This window comes from Canis lupus, chromosome 4 (genome assembly GCF_011100685.1).
Source record: "Canis lupus familiaris isolate Mischka breed German Shepherd chromosome 4, alternate assembly UU_Cfam_GSD_1.0, whole genome shotgun sequence".
Taxonomy (NCBI): domain Eukaryota; kingdom Metazoa; phylum Chordata; class Mammalia; order Carnivora; family Canidae; genus Canis; species Canis lupus.
The window spans coordinates 37,004,557-37,026,303 of NC_049225.1; the positions used below are offsets into that span (position 1 = coordinate 37,004,557).

At 37.7% G+C, this 21,747-nt stretch overlaps 1 protein-coding gene across 8 annotated transcripts in view; it reads right to left on the reverse strand.

Annotated features, from left to right (window-relative positions):
- NSD1 (nuclear receptor binding SET domain protein 1) overlaps positions 1–21,747 on the reverse strand; it is a 154,499-nt gene that overhangs the window by 59,206 nt on the left and 73,546 nt on the right. For all 8 annotated transcript variants that reach the window (XM_038534647.1, XM_038534650.1, XM_038534653.1 and 5 more), the window contains 2 exons: positions 14,779–14,951; positions 10,198–12,769 (listed from right to left, as the gene is read on the reverse strand). In XM_038534647.1, the coding sequence (XP_038390575.1) occupies positions 10,198–12,769; positions 14,779–14,951 (2,745 nt within the window). The remainder of the gene's footprint in view (positions 1–10,197; positions 12,770–14,778; positions 14,952–21,747) is intronic.

Genomic DNA, 21,747 nt, shown 5'->3' on the forward strand with positions numbered 1-21,747 from the left:
AGAAAACTATAAAATATCATTGAAATAAATGAAACACAACTAAATTAATAGAAAGCCATCCTTTGTGTATAGCTTAGAAAAACTTAATATTGTTAACAATGGCAACACTGCCCAAACTGACATACAGATCCAGTATAATCCTTAACAAAACCCAGCTGGCTTTTTTGCAGAAGTTAACACTGGTCCTAAAATTAAAATGGAAATGTGAAAGATCCAGAAAACCCAAACAATCTTGAAAATAAAGTTGGAGGACTCACACTTTCCAATTTCAAAACTATAATTAGTTACTATAAAAATAGGGTAATTAACACTTTGTGGTACTGACATAAAGACAAGGCACATAAATCAAAAGAAAGGAGTTGGGGGCCCAGAAATAAATCATCACATTTATGGTCAAATGATTTTCAGCTAAGATGCCAAGACCATTGGGGCACCTGAGTGGCTCAAATGGTTGACATCTGCCTTTGGCTCTAGTGGTGATCCTGGAGTTCTTGGATTGGGTCTGGCATCAGGATGGTCTCTGCCTATGTCTCTGCCTCTCTCTCTCTCTGTGTCTCTCTCATGAATAAATAAATAAAATCTTGAAAGAAAAAAAAAAGATGCCAAGACCATTCAATGGGAAAAGAATATTCTTTTTAATATAAATGGTGCTGAGAAAACTGGATTAGGCAATAGTTACTCAAACATGACTCCAAAAGCACAAGCAACCATGGAAAACACAAGCATACTTTTTATCAAAATGAAAAACATCTGTGCTTCAAAATAATCAAGAATGTAAATGGTAAACCCACTAAATGGGAGAAAATATTTGTGAATCATATACAATAATACATCTATACCATGTAAAGAATTATTACAATTCCACCAATAAAAAATAAATTTATTATTAAAAAAAAGAATTCTTACAATTCAGTAATAATAACAAAAAAAAAACAGCCCAATTAAAATCCAGCAAAGGATCTGGACAGACGTTTCTCCAAAAGATTTATATGAGACCACTAAATACATGAAGAGGTGCTCAATATCAATAGGCATTAGGGAAATGCAAACCAAATCACAATAATGAAATACCACTTGACACTGACTAGGACAGGTATTTCAAATAGGTGTGAGTAAAGCGGTAGAAACTAGAACCATCATATATTGCTAATATGAACATAAAATCGCAAAACACCTTTGGCACAACATTTTGACAGTTCTTCAAAAGTTTTATGTATATAGTTACCAAATGACTCAGCAATTCAGCTAAATATATCAACAGTAGAAGTGAAAACATACCCACCACAAAACACTGCAAACAAATGTTCAATTAATATCATTACTCATAAAAGCCAAAAAGTAGAAACAACTCAAATATCTATCAGTTGATTAAAGAATAAATAAAATATGATTTGTTCATAAAATGTAGTATTATTTGGCATTAAAAAACATGAAACAGGGGTGCCTGGTTGTGATCTCAGGGTCTTGGGTTGGAGCCCTGCATAGGGCTCTGAGCACAGCTGTAAGGCTCCTGGGAGTTGCTCTCACTCTGCCCCTCCTGCTTATGCACATGTGTGCTTTCCCTCACTCTCTCTCTAAAAATAAATAAATCTTAAAAAAAAAAAAAAAGTCATGAAGAGTGGTAACAGCAATATGGCAGAGTTGGAAGACCCTATACTATTTCCCTCACAGAGACACCAAAGTAACAATAGATTCATCAAAATACCTTTTTGAGTACTCTAGAAATCAGTTATAAAGTTGCAGTACCCCGAGGCAAGTTCAAAGACAAGGCCTATGGCGTTGAAATGGGTTAAAAAGGAGCCAATTTACTTTATTGAGATTGCCACTCCCAATGCAAGCACTGATTGAGCTCCCCTGATGGAGTTGGGGGTGGGGAGCTTGTGTCCAACATACCACCTTTTCACAGGGTTGCCCGACATAAGTCTGCTTAATACAACTGGGACCGGGATCCCTGGGTGGCGCAGCGGTTTGGCGCCTGCCTTTGGCCCAGGGCGCGACCGAACGGGATATCCCAGTCGGGCTCCCGGCTAGCCGTCCTCCTTTCCTGCCTCTCCACTTGGGACCAACGAACAATACCTGGACCCACTGACAGAACCCACACAGTTTAGATTCCTGAGGGCTGCTGAAAACAAGACAAAGAATGCCCAGCATGCTGAGTAACCAGATGGCTTGCGATAAGGGAGCCAAAGGCCAGCATAGAGTGGTGAGATCAGGAGAAGGTACTAAACGTATGCTTCTCTGTACAAAAAAAAAAAAAAAAAAAAAAAAAAGGTTCAAGAGTGGAACTAACATTTGGCAATCTGGATTTCTAGAGAACTGCCTGAGAGACAAGAGACTACTATCTATCTTGCCTGCTTTTGAGAGCAAATGGGGAGCCAGTACTCTGCATACCTGGGAGCCACTGAGAATGAAGAATGGGAAAGATTGTTACAGTAATACAAGTAAACCTTCAGTACTGTAGCAAAACATTAGAGGGAGATTACAAACCCTTGAAAAGAAATGGACAGACTTCCCTAATTAGGATAAACCTAGAGAAGTCCACCCTCCAAAAAAGGATCTGGAGGTTCCCAGAAAATCTCTAACTGAGGTGATTGGTGAAAGCTTATCCATGTCTGAAGCCAATCCCTAAAGACCAAAAGTGGTTGTTATTCAAATGAATACAACTCAGGGGATAAAAAAAATCACCAAGTATACATAGAAACGAGGAAACTTGGCCCTAATCAAAGGGTCAAAATAGGGCACCTGGTTGGCTCAGTGGTTGAGCATCTGCCTTTGGCTCAGGTCGAGATCCTGCAGATGTGATCCTGCAGATCGGGTTCCCCGCAGGGGGCCTGCTTTTCCCTCTGCCTATGTTTCTGCCTCTCTATTTCTCTCATGAATAAAAATAAAATCTTCAAAAAAAAAAAAAAAAAAGGTCAAAAGAAATCTCCAGGGGCACATGGTTGGCCCAGTCGGTTAAGCAAGCATACAAGTTTTTATTTCAGCTCAGGTTGTGATCTCAAGTACAGAGTCTGCTTGTCCTTCTTCCTCCCCCACCCCTCATGCTCACTCTTTCAAATAAATGAATAAAATCTTTGAGATAAAACAAAACAAACAAAATCTCCAGAAACCAATCACACAAAGTAACAGAGCTCTATGAATTATCAGAGAAAAAATTCAGAATAAGTCTTAATGCTCAATGATCTGCAAAAGAACACAGAAAACTAAAAGGAATCAAGAAAATGGTAACATGAACAAATAAGAGTATCAACCAAGAGTGACCATCAAAAAAAAAAAAAAAGAAAAGAAAAGAAAAACAGGAGCTCTGGAGCTAAAGAAGACTAGGACTGAACTGAAAATTTCACTACTAGAGAGATTCAAGAGCAGACTTAAGCACCGGACAGAATTAGCAAACATAAAGACAAGACATTTGAAATTATCAAACCAGAGAAGGAAAAGAAAGAATAAGAAAACTAAAACATACAGGATTTATGAATACAAGCAAGTGGACCAATACACACATTACAGAAGTTCCAAAAGAGGGACACTTGGGTGGCTCAGTTGGTTAAGCATCTATCTGCCTTTGGCTTGGATCATGACCTGGAATTAAGCCCAGCATTGGGCTCCCTGCTCAGTGGGGAGTCTGCTTCTCCTTCTGCTCCTTACCCTGTTTGTGCTCTCTCTCTTTCTCTCACTCTCTCTCTCAAATAAAAAAAATCTTGAAGAAGAAGAGGACAACGAAGTTGTTCCAAAAGGAGAAAAGAGAATTGGGCAAAGAGCTTATTTCAATGAAAAAGGGCCAAAAACATCTAAATCCAAGGAGGGAAATGAACATCCAAACTCAGAAACTCACTCAAGATCTACAACCAGGATGAACCCAAGAGGCCCACCAAGACACATTATAATCAAACCATCAAATGACAAAGAGAATCTTGAAAGCAGCAAGAAAAGCAACTAGTCAGGCACCTGGGCGGCTGGTTGGTTAAATGTCCAACTCTTGATTTCAGCTCATTTCAGCTCAGGATTTTAAGATCAAGCCCTGCATCTGTCACCATGCTGGGCACAGAGCCTGCTTAAACCCCCCGCCTCGGCACCCCAACTGGCACTCCCTATAGAAAAAAACAAAAAACCCACATATACTTGGAAGATAACAATTACAAATACATGAGCATACAGCATCAGAGCACCCAAATAAATGCATGAAGCAGACACTGACAGAATTGACAGGAGAAATAGTCAAACGATAATAAATAGGGTATAATATCTGGCTTTCAATAATGGATATAATAACCACACAGAAGATCAATACAAAAATCAGAATCTGAACATCGTGATTTATCAAACCAAATAAACCTAACAGACATACACAGAATACTCATTGTACCTTACAATAGCAAAATACACATTCATCTTAAGCACACATGAACGGTTTTCCAGGATAAATCACAACAGACCACCAATCAAGTCTTACAAATTTAAGAAGATGACAAATACCATGTATCTTTTCCAATCACAATGGGCTGGAACTATAGCATTTGAAAATCTGCTATAAACAAATTCACAAATATATGGAAATCAACACACTCTTGAACAACCAATGTGTTGTGTGTTGAAGGAAGTCCCCAGAAAACTTAGAAAAAGTATTAGACAAATATGAAAACATAATATACCTAAATTTATGGGGTCCAGTAAAGGAAATACTGAGAGAAGTCTGTATCAGGAAGCAACTACATTAAGAAAAAAGATCTCAAATCAATAACCTAATTTTTACACTTCAGGCAGTAAGAAAATGAATAAACCCAAAGTTGGGAGAAAGAAGGAAATAATATTAGAGCAAAAATAAACAAAATAGAAAATTAAAAACAAAATTAAAAATATCAAGAAGGCTAAGCACTGATTTTTTTTAATGATCAATAAAATTGGAAAGTCTTCAGCTACACTGACTAAGGAAAAAAGACACAAATACTAAAACCAGAAATTAAAGAAGACTTATTTCAACTGTTACCACAGAAGCAAAAAAATTGTGAGAGGCTACTATAAACAACTGCCTGCCAACAAACTGGATAACTTAGAAGAAATGGATAAATTCCTAGAACTCTACCAAGCATCTAAAAAGAATTAATGCCTGGATCTCTGGGTGGCTAAGTGGTTTAGCACCTGTCTTTGGCCCAGGGCGTGATCCCGGAGTCCTGGGATCGAGTCCCTTGTCAGGTTCCCTGCATGGAGCCTGCTTCTCCCACCGCCTGTGTCCCTGCCCCCGCTCCGCCCTCTGTGTCTCTCATGAATAAATAAATAAAATCTTTAAAAAAAAAATTTTTTTTAAGAATTAATGCCAAACCTTGTCAAACTCTTCCAAAAAACTGAGAATATTTCCAAACTCATTTTATGAGGTGAGCATTATTCTCAAATCAAAGACAAACAAATATACTTAAAAACAAAAGTAAATCAGTATTTCTTATGAACACTGCTACAAAAATCCTCCACAAATATTAGCAAACTGAATTCAACAGCAGCACACTAAAATGATTACACATCATGACCAAGTGGGATTCACCCCTGGGATGGAAAGATAATTGAACATATAAATAATAAATGTAATACATATGTTGCCAAGATGAAGAAAATCACATGACCGTCTCCACTGATACAGAAGGGCTTAACAAAATTCAACATTTTTTTTAAGATTTTGTTTATTTATTTGAGAGAGCGAGTGAGAGCGAGTAAGCACACCCAGGAGTAGGGTACAGAGGCAAAGACAGAGGGAGAAGCAGAATCCCCACTGAGCAGGGAGCCTGACATGGGGTTTGATCCCAGGACCCTGGGATAATGACCTGAGCTGAAGGCAGATGCTTATTAACTGAACCACCCACATGCCCCTCAACACTTTTTTAAAAGATTTACTTATTTGTGAAAAAAATAGAGAACACACCCACACGAGTGGGGAGAGGGGCAAGGGTAGAGAATCTTCAAGCAGACTCAAGCTCCATCTTACAACCCATGAGGATCATGACCTGAGCCAAAACCAAAAATTAGACATTTAACTCACTGAGCCATTCAGGTGTCTCTCAACACCTGATTTTTTGTTGAAGTAAGCTTTAAACATGCAGCTTGGGGATCCCTGGATGGCTCAGGAGTTTGGCGCCTGCCTTTGGCACAGGGTGCAATCCTGGAGTCCCTGGATCGAGTCCCACATCGGGCTCCTGGCATGGAGCCTGCTTTTCCTTCTCTCCTGTGTCTTTGCCTCTCTCTTTCTTTCTATCTATCATGAAGGAGGGAGGGAGGGAGGGAGGGAGGGAGGGAGGGAGGGAGGAAGGAAGGAAGGAAGGAAGGAAGGAAGGAAGGAAGGAAGGAAGGAAGGAAGGAAGGAAGGAAGGAAGGAAGGAAGGAATCTTTAAAAAAAAAAATAAACATGCAGCTTGAACTCATAACCTTGAGATCAAAAGTCACATGTTCTACCTACTAAGACAGCCAGGCACCTCACCCGACACTTCTTCCTGAGCAAAACACTCAGCAAACTAGGAATAGAAGGAAATTATCGAGACATATAGAGGCCATATATGAAAATACCATAACATGATATTCTACAGTAGAATATCATGAATAGTAGAATAGTAGAAACTGAAAGCTTTATCTCTAAGATCAGAAGACTAGGATGCCCGTTCTTCCCACTTCTATTTAACACAACACTGGAAGTCCAAACCAGATGAAGTAGGCAAGAATTAGAAACAAAAAGCATCCAAACTGGTAAGAAAAAAGTAAAATGGTCTGTGTTCACAGTTGACATGATCTTATATGTAGAAAACCGTAAAGCTTACACATACACAAAAAGGTAAGAATAGGGATCCCTGGGTGGCGCAGCGGTTTGGCGCCTGCCTTTGGCCCAGGGCGCGATCCTGGAGACCCGGGATCGAATCCCACATCAGGCTCCCGGTGCATGGAGCCTGCTTCTCCCTCTGCCTATGTCTCTGCCTCTCTCTCTCTCTCTCTCTGGGACTATCATAAATAAATAAAAAAAAAAAAAAAAAAAAAAAGGTAAGAATAAACAATTCCATAAAGCTGCAGTATACAAAAATCAACACTCAAAAATTAGTTGCATTTCTATACACTAATAAGGAACAAGTTCAAAAAGAAAACTAAGAAAACAATCCCATTTACTATAGCATAAAAAAGAATAAAATACTTAGAGGAGTAAATGTAACCAAGGATATGAAAGAATTATGCATTGACAATTACAAACACTGTTGAAATTAAAGACAAGTACGTAGAAAGATAGCCCACATTCACGAATTAGAAGATTTAACATTATCAAAATGTTCATATTCCCAAGAGCAATCTTCAGATTCACTGTGATTCCTACCAAAATCCCAATACCATTTTTTACAGGAACAGGAAAAAAAAAATTCTAAAATTCACATGGAATATTAATGGACTCCAAATAGCCAAAAATAATCTTAGGAAAGAATATATCCTTTCTTTGAAACATATTAAAAAGGTACATCCCAATATGATATTGCCATAACAACAGACACACAGGTCAATGGAACATAAAGGATAATAGAAATAAACCCTAAGTGCATGGTCAAATGATCTTTGACCAGTATGCTAAAACTACACAATGGGGAAAGTACGGTCTCATCAATAAATGGTGCTTTTGCTAATATGCAAAAGAAAGATATCAGAATTAACTCCAAATGGATCAAAACTTTAAATCTAAGATCTGAAACTATAAAACTCCAGAAGAAAACAAAGGAGATTTGATTCATGACTAGAATGAGCAATGGTTTCCTTAATAGGATACCAAAAGTACAGATAACAAAAGCACAAAATAGACAAATTGAACTGCATCAAACTTCAACTCTTCTGCACAGCAAAGGAAACAACACAGTAAAAAGACAACCTTCAAAATAAAAGAATCTGCAAACCATATATTAAATAAAGGGAAATAAAGAAGGAAGGAAGGAAAGGAGGAAGGGAGGGAGGAAGAAATCCTACAACTCAGTAACAAAACAACCCAATTAAAAAATGGACAAAGAGGGATCCCTGGGTGGTGCAGCGGTTTGGCGCCTGCCTTTGGCCAGGGGCGCGATCCTGGAGACCCGGGATCGAATCCCACGTCGGGCTCCCGTCGGGCTCCCGGTGCATGGAGCTTGCTTGTCCCTCTGCCTGTGTCTCTGCCTCTCTCTCTCTCTCTCTCTCTCTCTGTGACTATCATTTAAAAAAAAAAAAAAAATGGGCAAAGGACCTGCAGCAACATTTCTTCAAGGAAGATGTATAAATGGCCAATAAGCATATGAAAAGATGCTCAACATCACTAATCATCAGGGGAAAGAAATGCAAATCAAAACCACAATGAGTCATAACCTTACACCAGTTGGATGGCCGCTTAAATAAATAGGAAGTGCTGGTGAGGATATGAGGAAATTGGAACACTAAGTGCACTGATGGTAGGATTTTAAAATGGTGCAGCCACTAAGGAAAACAGCATAGAGTTTCCTCAAAATACTAAAATTAGAATTATATGATCCATTCCAATTCTGGCATACATCTAAAATAACTGAGAGAAAAAAAATAAAGAACTGAGAATGTGATCTCAAAAAGATATTTATTTGCACACCCATGTTCAATGTAGGCTTATTCCTAATCGTCAAGATACAGAAGCAACTTAAATGTTCAATCTTAAATGTCCACTGATAGATGAATAAAAAAAAACTATAGTATGAAAATTGAGCCTCAAGAAAGACAGAAATCATGTCATATGCTAGAACATGGATGAACCTTATAAATAATAAGTATATAATAATAATTCAATCTCAAAAAGACAAATAGTACATGATTCCATTTACAAGAGGTATCTAAAGTAACCCAACTCATAAAAACAGAAAGAGAATAGTGGTTGCCAGGGGCTGGGACAAGAAGTAAACAGAAGTTTTGTTCAGTGAGTACAGTTTCAGACATGCAAGATGAAAAGGTTCTAGGGATCTGCTGTACACAAAATGTATACAGTAATACTATAATATATAGTTTAAACTTGTTTAGAAGGTAACTTTATGTATTTTTTTACAATAAAAATAAAGCATTGCTACATGCTAATTAAAAGAACAAACATCAAAGTACCACATATTGTATGATTCCATTAACATGAAATGTATAAAACAGGCAAATCTACAGATTGGGGAGAAATGAAAGGAGATAAATAAAAAGTACTATGTTTCTTTCTGGAGTGATGCAAATATTCCGAAACCGATTGTGTTGATGACTGTACAAGTCTATGAGTATACTAAAATCCACTGGAAGTATAAACTTTAAAATGATGCATATTTCGTGGTATGTATTATATCTCAATAACGCTGTTAGAAAAAATCTATGGTAAACAACTTTGAGAATCTTATGTTTAATGATAATCAGCTTTATTCTCAATAACTATACTGTATACTATTTATATCTTGAAAGACCTCTGCTGTTTTACTTCTGCAGCTAAAGTAAGATAACGTGAAACTTCAATTTTTTGTTTTGCTCAAACCTCATTACAGAAGGGAAGTTAAAACATCTGAAGCCCTTTGAATAAGTACTACAAAACACTTTCTATTTCCCTAAAGCAAATGTTCCTTTTATCTACACAATTGGTGAACCTTCCTTAAATTGTGATAAAGGAAGCCTAACATTCAATAAAATCTATTCACTTGTAAACTAATAACTAAAATTTTCAGCTCAGGGCCTCTCAATTACCTACAATGCCAGGTTAAGTCCCCAAAAATTCAAAGATTAAAAAGGTAGTGGGTTCCTTGGTGGCTCACTCAGCTAAGCTAATGACTGGATTTTGGCTCAGGTCATCATCTCAGGATTTTGAGATCAAGCCCCATACCGGGCTCCACACTGAATGTGGAGCCTGATTAAAGATTCTCTCTCTCTCTCCTTCTGCATTCCCCCCCCCCCCGCCACCTCCCCCCACCCTCAAAAAAAAGGCAGGAAATGATGAACAGTAACAAAATGTTCTTGAAACTTACTAAAAGCAAAAGAGACAAAAAAAGAGAGAGCTTCTGGTAAAACAATTTCTGAAGGCATATGGAAAACTGGTCTCAAAATTCAGACCCTGTATATAAAGTCCTTCCTTCACTTCAAGTGATAATTCTTTCCTCACAATTTATACGTAAATCAAAATTTCAGAAGGGTAACATTATCACCACTTCTATAATCCTAATCATAGTCAGGAGTCCTTACCTGGTTCAGGGAGCTCAGGTTGGGGTGTCAAACTGGGAATTCCCGGCTCTTTTTCCATCTCTTCAACGCTGGCACTGGATTTATCACAAACATTCAACCGTGGTCCAATTGAATCTAAGCAGCTGGTATGATTTGGATCAGCCAGTGTATCTTCTATTACATTTGTTGAAGTAGGGGGTCTATGCTCTGGGAACTCATCCCCCTTCTTTACAGGGTCAGATGGAAGCAAAACCCCAAAGGCACCCTCAGAGTTTTCTTTCTCCCTAAATCTGTTAGTGCGCTTACGAGGTTTGGTGCGCCTTTGGTTTAAACGCTGCCACCGCTTTTTAGGCACAGCTTGATTTACACCACTGGGTTCATCATTCTCACTGTTCATTTCATTATCCAACTCTGGGCCTTTTCTGTTTTCAAAAGAGGGACCTTTCTCTGGAATTTTATCAGGGTCAGGGTGGTTGACTTTGTTATCAAAATGAACACTGGAAAAATGGGCACTGTCTTCACTTGTTAAATGGCCCATTAACTGAAGGGGTTCTTCTTTACCAGAGTCTTCTAGCCCACCTCTTGAGGAACCATTCTCTGAATCTCCACTTACTCTGTCTCCCTGCAGGGCAGCCTCAAGAGTCACAGCTGGAAGTCGGCTGAGTTTTCTTTTGCGCTCTGTCTTTAAGGCTTTACGGTTCAATGTGTTCCTTCCCATCTGGGCTGCAAAACTATCTCGCAATTTAGATGATGGTTTTGAACGCCCACAGTTGCGCCTAGTAACACAGTCTGAATGACTTTTACTAGAAGCAGGGACATCTCTTCTGTCAGACACTAAGCCAGGTACAGGTACAGATAATTCTCCAGACAGTGCAGAGTCACCCCCACTAGGGCTAGGACGGACTGATTTCTGAGTGCCATCTCCATTTTTTTCTGAACTGTGAGTGGAGCTGCCTGAAACCAAGACCTTAGATGCACTTACAGGACTACTCGAAGAACAGTCTCCAAGACCAGGACTCCGATACGAGACCAAATTTTGAGCAGTCATTAACCGTTGCTCCTTGGTCTTACTATCATGCATATCTTTCAACATCATTAGCAATGTACTGAATTTATAGTCTGGTTCAATAGGTATATGATTCTGACCAGAGGCAGAAGAAAAAAGTAATGGTTTTGACGGCTTTGATGTTCCCGAGTCACTCACATCTTCACTTAAGGATCTATAAGAGAGTTCCTTCAACTCTGACAGAACATGTTTCACCACTGCTGTTTCTATGTCATTTGAATCCCTGGTTTTCTCATGCATGTTGCTCAGTAGTTTTAGCCCATCCACTTTCCCACTTTTGGATATGCTGGCCAAAGGAGAGCCTTTGGTATCAGAAGAGCAGCATTTCAAACTGCAGTCCTCATTTGTAACTGGAGGTTCCACTACAACGGGATTTTCTTTATGTTTGCACTTTATACTTCGGATCTTGGGCTGTTTGCTTTTTGCATGTAACAGAGCTTGATTTGTAGCCCCACTTTTTATTAGTGAGTTCTCACTGGAAATGCTTGATGGTGTGTTGAATTTTGGAGAGAAACTATCATTTCTAAAATCTGACTGGGGTTTGCGAACAACAGCAGATACTTTAAGATCAGAGAGATTAACCTGAGATGTTTCAGTTCCAGGCTCTACTGTCTTAGCACAATCCATTAAGTGGTCTGTATGTGAGTTAGTAATGAGGGACTTCTGCTTTGCTTTTACCTTAGTGTTTGTGGCAGGATACCTAGTATACTTTACCTTTTCATTTTTCTGAACAGATAACATGTTCTCTGTTCTATCAAAAGCATCTGTAATTTCAAGGACACTGTTATCAGACTCTGAACTATTATCTATGGGATCCAGATCACTGCTTCCATCATCAGAGGTGGTACAGATACTAATGGAATCACTTCGCTTTTCTTCATCACCTGCTCCAATATAACAGAGCTGTACTTTTGAACTACACATCAAACCTCGTTGGAGTTTCTTCTTTTCCTCAGAATGTTTAGAGATCAAGGCACCCTCAGACAAGCCCAGTAAAGAGTCACAATTTGAAGTCTCAAATTCCTTCTTTGCTGTGTTTTTTCCACAAGAAGAAAATAGGAAACTTCCTGGGGCAGTGTTGGACCCTGTGAGGCTATTTGCTATCCTGGAAAGTTCATTAGAGGCCTGCTTATCAGATACATCCCCAGAAATAAAGCTTAGGCCAAGGTTCTCTGGAATCTTTCCCCTTCGTTCTTCCTTATGTGCTTCAAATTGCATGTGGCCCTTTTTCATACTAGTCCTTTTTGGATTATCAGAACTCTTTCTGGCTCGAGACTTAGCACAAGGCTTTTCCTTTTCATCTGCAGAATGTTCAGAGTCAAAAGCCAGAGATTTCAAGCAGCCATTAAGTAATAGGTCATGTTCTGATTCAGGATCATTTGTACAATCCTCAAATGGCATATCCTCCTCACTGTCCAACTTGATTGAACTGCTGACACATCTTCGGTTCTTCGACCCTTTGGGAACATCATACTGTTCAGCAAGACCAACACTGGCTTCCCATTTACTCAAAATTTTCTGAGGAACCTTAAATTTAAAGGAGAAAAAGATTATCACTTATCAAAAAATACAGAAGGGAAGAGGGAGGTTATCAGTAAATTCTCATACAAAAAGCTTTTCTAAGCCTTGTCAACTTCAAGGTACTTTTAAGGTACTAGCCAAGTGCTTAGCACCTATTGATCACCTAGAGCCTAATCAATGGGGGATTCCTCAAATCTACTTCTACTACTAAGATCTATCATTAGAGGAAAGATTAATCCCATACATTCTCTGCTCTCCCATCTTTAGAAGGACAAAAGAGTGGATCACAACTAGGACTGCATTACTAAACAACATTACATTACCAAATAAAAGAATAATCAGACCCTTCCTATTTACCCCTCCACATTTTAAATAAGGATTTCTTTTCTTCCTGAAGAATGAAGACCAAGCACTTGGCTCAGTTGTAGAAGAGAAAGCAAAAGGCTAAAGAAGATGAACAGAGCAAAATGAGGACAGGAGAAATAAGGTCAGATCTATCCCAGGACCCTAAATTTGAACCTCTGGTTATCCCTAAACCTCTTTATTTCTGGTGATGTATCTGATTGTTCTATACATGTTACATAAAATCTGGATTATAACCAAGCAGTCTCTGGGCTTAGTCACATTGTTCAGAAACAGTAAAATACCTTGGCTATTACATATACACCTTTCTTGATTCCTCACAGATAGAGACACTATGCTCTGTGAAATAGAACTATTTTCTATTTTTTCTAACTATTATTTCTCTCCTTGGCTTCATACGATAATTATTAGTCAAGGTTCTAACTATTAGCTAACTATACTTTAAAGCTTGTAAAAGGGATAATCCACTGAGCATGTAAAAATTCAGGTCACTGGAAAGGTAGCCTCCTCTTATAAAGCAATGAGCTGACCAACTAGTTGATTTCACACACAAACACACACGCCTTAATTCTCATAATTGTGACATGAGTAATTAACTTACCAGAATCTGAAAGCCCTACTGAACTCCTCTGAAAAGGGGGTTGGTTAAGCTACATAGCTCAAGGCTTGACACAAAAACTCAACAATTCCCTACTACCAACTATCCAAAGTATTGGAACTAATATAGTTTGCCTCCTTCATTGTAACAATAGCATATACTGGTTGTTTTATGGCATCAACAAGCTTATGACATATTAAATATTTATAATTATTTCTAATCCTCCCAACAGTTCTAGAAGGTATATATTATTACACTAGTTTTAGAAATGAAGACACTAATCCTCAGAGAATTCAACTGAAAAACAGCAGGGAATGCATAATGACTCTAACTTATCTTAATAATGATTATCAAGTATTTATACAAGGAAGCATGAAACACCAATCTAATAGGAACTATTTTGCTTTCTAGAAATGACCACAAAGGAATATTTTTTTTAAAAAGCCAAAATTTTACCCAACTTTAACACAAAACATCAAGCAAATGGAACCAAAACACAATATTCTTTATTAAAACATTGCTGGGTTTCAAACTGCAACCTTAAGCAATAACAAGACATACAAAAACCAAAATTGTATTACCAGAAGGAGGATGGGTGATAGAAGTAATAAAGATTAAGGAGTGCACTTGTCGGTGATGAGTACCAGATGATTAAAATGAAAACAAACCCCAGACAACAAAAATGTTTACAGCTTTACCTTTAGCATTTTTAAGAGAAATAATTAACCTGGAGAGTAAGAAGTAGAATATTTCAGCTCAATGATGATTTTTTTCATACAAAAGATATAACCAAAAAAAAAAAAAAACCCTGGTCATATCATTTTATACTGTCACATCTAAGTGACATGGCAAAAATTATCTGAAATCATTTCTCAAAAAGTTGAGTATAAATCTATGGAAGGCTAGCCATATTTCATCCAGGAAAAAAAAAATGCTTTCATTTGTTTTCTCACAAAATATTCTACTACCAAAGGAAATAACATATTTCAAAAATGTAAGCCTTCTTTCCTGCCTCCTCCCTGTCTATCCCAAAGAAAATAAAGTCTTTATTTACCTTGTGCCTATATCCTTTTTCTTTCTGCTTCCCTCTTCTCCTAAGAACAGGTAGCTCTTCAAATTGATGTCTGCCTTCGAACATGACGATTGCTTTTCCAGCCACCCAGGCTCTCTCTGAAGGGTCCCCAAAAGCCTCCACATAGTATTGTCGATAGGGCCTCCGGTTTGAAACTAGATAAATATAAGAACCAGCATGATTACTTTAAAAAGAAGACTGTTCATCAAGAGAACAGCCATACCACTACTGCCAAAGAAATCTCTACTAAAAAAAAGGAGGAGTTGAAGGAGGAAGAGAAGAAGAAGAAATCAGAGAGGGGAAATTTTAAAATATTCTCTTATTGTGGCAAGAAAATGCTTAAGAATCTGTGAAAGAACATCAGTGGTTTGGTCTGGTGATATGCTATATATTCCAAGCCAGTTTTAACAATCAACTAAGCTGCTTTTATACTCAGTCTATAAAGTCTTGTACCCTTGTTACCAGAAAATACAAAGGGCATATAATAAGCCACAAAATCACAAATATAATTATCAGTAAGAACCAGCTACCAAACAAATTTTTTAAACTATGTTAAAATATAAGGGATGAAAAGAAATGCTTCACACCTTGTTATGTATGATGTGCTAACATTTATGGAATGGCTACTACAGACCAGGTATTCACACTAAGTGCTTTGTATGGAGTCTTACTCTCATAACAACCAACTAATTTGTAGTACACTCCTCCTTTTAGATACAGTTAGGTAGAATAACATCAGAGGGTGCAAATTCAGAGCGAAACATTGGCTTTGCAGAGAAAGAACTTGGTACTTCAAAATACAGAAGTATATTTGGGGATCCCTGAGTGGCGCAGCGGTTTGGCGCCTGCCTTTGGCCCAGGACGCGATCCTGGAGACCCGGGATCGAATCCCACATTGGGCTCCTGGTGCATGGAGCCTGCTTCTCCCTCTGCCTGTGTCTCTGCCTCTCTCTCTCTCTCTCTCTGTGTGTGACTATCATAAATAAATAAATTTAAAAAAGGACTGCTTTAAAAAAAAAATACAGAAATTTAAAAATAAAAAGAAAATTCCAAGAGCAATAAAAACAAAAAGAAATCGAGTTATTCTACAGTTTCACAGTTGTTCAAAGTTCTAATAATACAATTAAGAAAAATAAAAACAGGGATCCCTGGGTGGCGCAGCGGTTTAGCACCTGCCTTTGGCCCAGGGCGCGATCCTGGAGACCAGGGATCGAGTCCCACATCGGGCTCCCGGTGCATGGAGCCTGCTTCTCCCTCTGCCTGTGTCTCTGCCTCTCTCCCTCTCTCTGTGTGACTATCATAAATAAATAAAAAAAATTTAAAAAAAAAGAAAAAGAAAAACACACGTCTTGTCCAGAAAAAGATTATAATCAAATCTACATTTTGGCATTTTACATACCAATAATAAATATAAAAAAAGAAATATATCAGGACCAAGCAAAGTATAATAATTTGCCTCTTTTTAGAAAAGGGAATCATCTAATATAAAAATTCACTTATATAGGAACTCACAACTAATGCCCTTAACAACCATTTTTTTTAAAACACGCAAAAAAGAATCCAATTATCTTATCTTTTTGAATAAATAAAAAACTCTATTTCCTTCAGAATAGAAAAATAAAGGAGAAAGGAAAGGAAAAGAAAAGTAAAGGGAGGGGAGATTTGTAAATTAAACATTAGAACAAGTATAAATACTTTAAAACTCAGGTTTCCATAGTAATTGGAAGAGCAGCCAAAATATCAAGTAAATTTCAATGGCAACTTCTTTTCTTTTTTGTCGTTTCTTTTTTTTTTTAATTTATTTTTTATTGGTGTTCAATTTGCCAATCCATCAAGTGCCCCCCTCAGTGCCCGTCACCCAGTCACCCCCACCCCCCGCCCACCTCCCTTTCTACCACCCCTTGTTCATTTCCCAGAGTTAGGAGTCTCTCATGTACTGTCTCCCTTTCTGATATTTCCCACTCATTTTTTCTCCTTTCCCCTTTACTCCTTTTATTTTTTATATTCCCCAAATGAATGAGACCATATAATATTTGTCCTTCTCCAATAGACTTATTTCACTCAGCATAATACCCTCCAGTTCCATCCACATCGAAGCAAACGGTGGATTTGTCGTTTCTAATGGCTGAGTAATATTCCATTGTATACATAAACCACATCTTTATCTCAATGGCAACTTCTTTACAAACGCTAGTTTCAAAGCTATACAAACAAAGAATAAAGAGTACCTATGAGCTCTCATAAACTTTAGTTGAAAGGGTTGTTTTTCTATAAAATTATAGGTTAATGATAAAATTACAACCTGGTTAAATTTTGACTTTTAGTGCATTTCAAAAACAAGTTCTATGAAAGAACTGAACTCCCTAGTCTCAATCTACTAAATTAAATCCTTCCACAGAAATCACCTAAAGGGGGATTAAAATTGGTAAGATATATATGTATCTCTATAGAAGTTCAGAAAGTCAACTTGAGAAGTACATAATTCTCCCATAAATAAATTCAATCAGCACAGACGGATCACTTACAATGTGCCAGAACTATAAACAGGACAAAAAAACTCACTGCCTGGTAGGAAAGAGGTATACAAATAAATTATGGTAAAAAATAATAATAATTGCAATAAACATTCACTTTTTATTTTTTTTAAACATTTACTTACTTAAGAGAGCAGAGCAAGAGAGTGGAGAGGGTGGGGCAGAGGGAGAGGGAGAGAGAAGTTTTTAAGCAGACTCCTTACTGAGCATGGAGCCCAACAGGGGGCTCAATCTCACAACCTAGAGCCAAAACCAAGAGCAGGCTGCTTTACTAAACATGTACTTTTAAAAAGAACATTAAAAAGTGGAGATATTGGGGGGACCCAGATGGCTCAGTCACTTAAGTGGCCGTCTCTTGATTTTGGCCCAGATTATGTTCTCAGGGTCTTGTGATCGAGCCCCCTGTGTGGCTCTGAGCGCAGTGCAGAGTCAGCTGGAAGATTCTCTCTCCCTCTGCCCCTCCCCGACTCATGTGTGTGCTCTTCCTCTCTCCAATCAATCACTCTTTTTTTTTATAAGTGGGGTTCATTAATTAGAGAACTTGGATACCTAAGCACAATTTTTAAAGGTAAATAGTTTGTTAAGGAGAGAATTCCAGTATGAGGGTCCAGAATCTTCAAAAGCTGTTTGAGTAAACAAACAGTTGGGAACTAAAAAGTAATTCAGGGATCCCTGGGTGGCTCAGCAGTTTAGCGACTGCCTTCGGCCCAGGGCATAATCGGAGTCTCAGGAACGAGTCCCACATCAGTCGTTGGCCTCACCACGAATCTGTGGTGTCTGTGACCGGGTTCCAGCCACGCAAAGAAATAACTTTCAGACGGATGGATCACATGTCCTATCTTAAGACTAGCTTTTGAGGGCTCACTGCTTTATTCAGAAATATTTCACTGTAGCTCCTTGATGCGGGATTCAAGACTAAAGAAATTCACATGTAAAAATGCAAACGCATATTGGTTCATCAAAGTAACCTCTTTTATGTAAATATATAGAGAAGTTCGGGCATTGACATGTAAACTGTACAACTACTACACTTCTCTCCTCTGCAGTGTGGGTTTACCATCGTGTCGGTAATACATGTGTTTACATAAAAAAAAAAAAAAAACTACCGCATGGAGCCTGCTTCTCCCTCTGCCTGAGTCTCTGCCTCTCTCTCTCTCTCTGTCTCTCATGAATAAATAAATAAAATCTTTCAAAAAGAAAAAAGAAATAAATAAAGAAAAAAAGTAGTGCAGAACACGAACTCAATAAAAACCAGTAAGCAGGTAAGCAGTGTTCAGACATGGAAGAGCTTGATGCCATGTTAAGAGCCTATTACGCTCTTGGCAGTGAGGAGCCTCATTTAAACTATGGAACCACGTGCTCAGTTTTGGGTCTTAGAAAGATAATGACCTCAGAATAACACATTCAAGAGCAGAGGAGACTCAGAAAACCAGAGATTACCAAAATAGTGTACATATGAGATGACTAGAACCTGAACTAAGGCAGTAACACTACCAATTAAAAAAACAAAATTTGAAAGTTTTTTTTTTTTTTTAAGACAAAACACAAGTACTTCACATGTAATAAAAAGTCAGACAAGCGCCTGCCTGGCTCAGGCAAAAGAGCAAGCATCTTGATCTTGGCTGGGGTAGTGAGTTTAGGCCCCAAGCTGTGTATAAATATTACTTAAATAAAAATACAATTAAGAAAAAAGTCAGAACAGATATTTGAACAGTTTTATTCACAAGAGTATGTTCATAGCAATATTATTCCCACCACGTTAAAAACGTGGAAATAACCCAAATGTCCACTGAAGGGTGAACAAAATGTGGTATATACATACAATGGAATATTACTGAGCCTTGAAAATGAAATACTGATACATAATATCACATGGATAAACTTTATAAAGACATTATGCAAAGTGAAATAAACCAGATACATACAAATACTATATAATTCCATTTATAGAGGTAACTAGAATAGTCAAATTCATAAAGAAAAAAAGAATAGTACTGACCAGAGGCAAAGTTATTATTAAATGGGTATGGATATTCATTGTAAAAATATGAAAAGGTTCTAGATATGTATGCTAGTAATAATTGTACAACAATGTGGATGTACTTAATGCCACTAAACTGTACACATAAGAATGGTTAAAATGGGGGATGTCTGAGAGGCTCAGTGGTTGAGCATCTGCCTTTGGCTCAGGTGGTGATCCTGGGGTCCTGGGATGGGGTCCTGCATCAGGCTCCCCACAGGGAGCCTACTTCTCCTCTGCCTATGTCTCTGCCTCTCTCTGTGTGTCTCTCATGAATAAATAAATAAAATCTTTTTTAAAAATGGTTAAAGGGGATCCCTGGGTGGCTCAGCAGTTTAGCGCCTGCCTTCGGCCCAAGGCATAATCCTGGAGTCCCAGGATCAAGTCCCACATCGGGCTCCCTGCATGGAGCCAGCTTCTCTCTCTGCCTGTGTCTCTGCCTCTCTCTCTCTCTCTCTCATGAATAAATAAAATCTAAAAAATAAAATCAAGATGGATTGGGAATGAGGAGGGAGCCACCCTATAAGAAAATTAAAGATTGATAAACTCCACACATTAGGAGTATCCATTTGCTCTTTAACCCAGAAGAGAGATCTAAGGAAAGCCTCAAACATAAAAAAATAGAGAACAAAGAAAAATATAAAGAGTAAGGGAAAAAAAGAACTTGGAAACGAAGGAATCCTTTAAAATTAAGAACATAAGAGCAAAAATGTAAAACAAAAAAAGGTCTAAAGACAAAGTTGAGGAAACTCACTTTATATAAAGTAGAGCAAAACAAATATGTACCAAAAAAAAGATGAAAAAATTATGAAGCCCAATGCAGGAAAGTCAAGATGTGAGTAAGAGTTACAGAAGAGGGGGGAAAAAAAAGAGTTATAGAAGAGAAAATAAACAAAGGTAGGAAAATAATCAATGAAATAATTCAAGAAAATGTCCTAGAAAGAAAGAAACTAAATTTGCAGATCCAAAGGAACCACCAATACCTATCCTTGTGCCTTCTGAACTATAGGAACAAAGAGAAGAGTCTGCAAGCTTTCAAAAAGTGCAAAAGTCACATACAAAATAAGAGAATCAAAATAACTTGACTTAATAGCAATTCTGGAAGTAGAAGACAATGAATGCTTCAAATTCTGAGCAAAAATGATTTTCAGGTTAGTATTCTATACCAGCCAAACAATCAAACAAGTGTATGAAAAGAATAAAAATATATTCAGATAATGCAAGATCTCAAAAATTTGCCTTTCTCAGGAAACTACTGACAAACTTGCTATATATTCAAAATAGGTGAATAAACCAAAATCAAGGAAGACATGGAATTCAACACAAAAGAAAGCTGAAAGGAATCCCCAATATAACAGCTATTAAACAGAGAATGTAACTAGACTAAAGGAAAATACAGTTGGCCCTTGAACAACCCAGTGGTAGCAGGGGACAGAGGGTTGGTCTGGAATCCCAATTCTCTGTGCAGTTAAAATCCACATATCTTTTGAATTCCCAAAAACTTAAGTACTAATAGCTTATTGCTGACCAAAAGCCTTAACCAATAACATAAACAGTCAATTAACACATATTTTATATGTTTTGTACATTATATACTGCATTCTTATAATAAAGTAAGCTAGGGAAAATGTTATTAAGAAAAATCATAAGGAAAGCACATTTTTTTTTTTTGGAAAGCACATTTAATATTATTGTTATTAAGAAATTCTTAAAAAAAAAGAAAATCTTAAGGAGAGAAAATACATTTACAAAACGGTATTACATTTACTGAAACAAAATCTGTATAAAAAATTATATAATGACCTGCACAATTCAAATCCGTATTGTTCAAGGTTCAACAGCCTAAGGCTCTAGGTCAGAGTTCCTCAAGATAATGAAAATGACAAACTACCAGGGCACCTGGGGGGATCAGTCAGTTAAATATCCCACTCTTGATTTATGCTCAGGTCATGATCTCAGAGTTCTGAGATCTGAGCCCTGCATCAAGCTCCATGCTGGGTGTGGAGCCTGCTTAAGATTCCCTCTTGGGAAGGCTTGGTGGTTCAGCGTTTGAGTGTCTGCCTTCAGCACAAGGTTTGATTCTGAAGTCCCAGGAATGAGTCCCACATCAGGCTCCCTGTGAGGACCCTACTTCTCCTTCTGCCTATATCTCTGCCTCTTTCTCTCTGTGTCTCTCATGAATAATAAAATCTTAAAAAAAAAAAGAAAATAAAAACATATTTAAAAAAAATTCACTCTCAGTGCCACTCCCCTCTCCTTTCCTTCTCTTAAAAAAAAAAAAAAAGACAAGGAAAATGACAAATTGCCAATATATCAGATCATGTGGAAAAAATAAAACCTAGGAGAGTTTTACTATGAATTAGTAACAAATACATAAAACACTAAGAACCCTCTCTC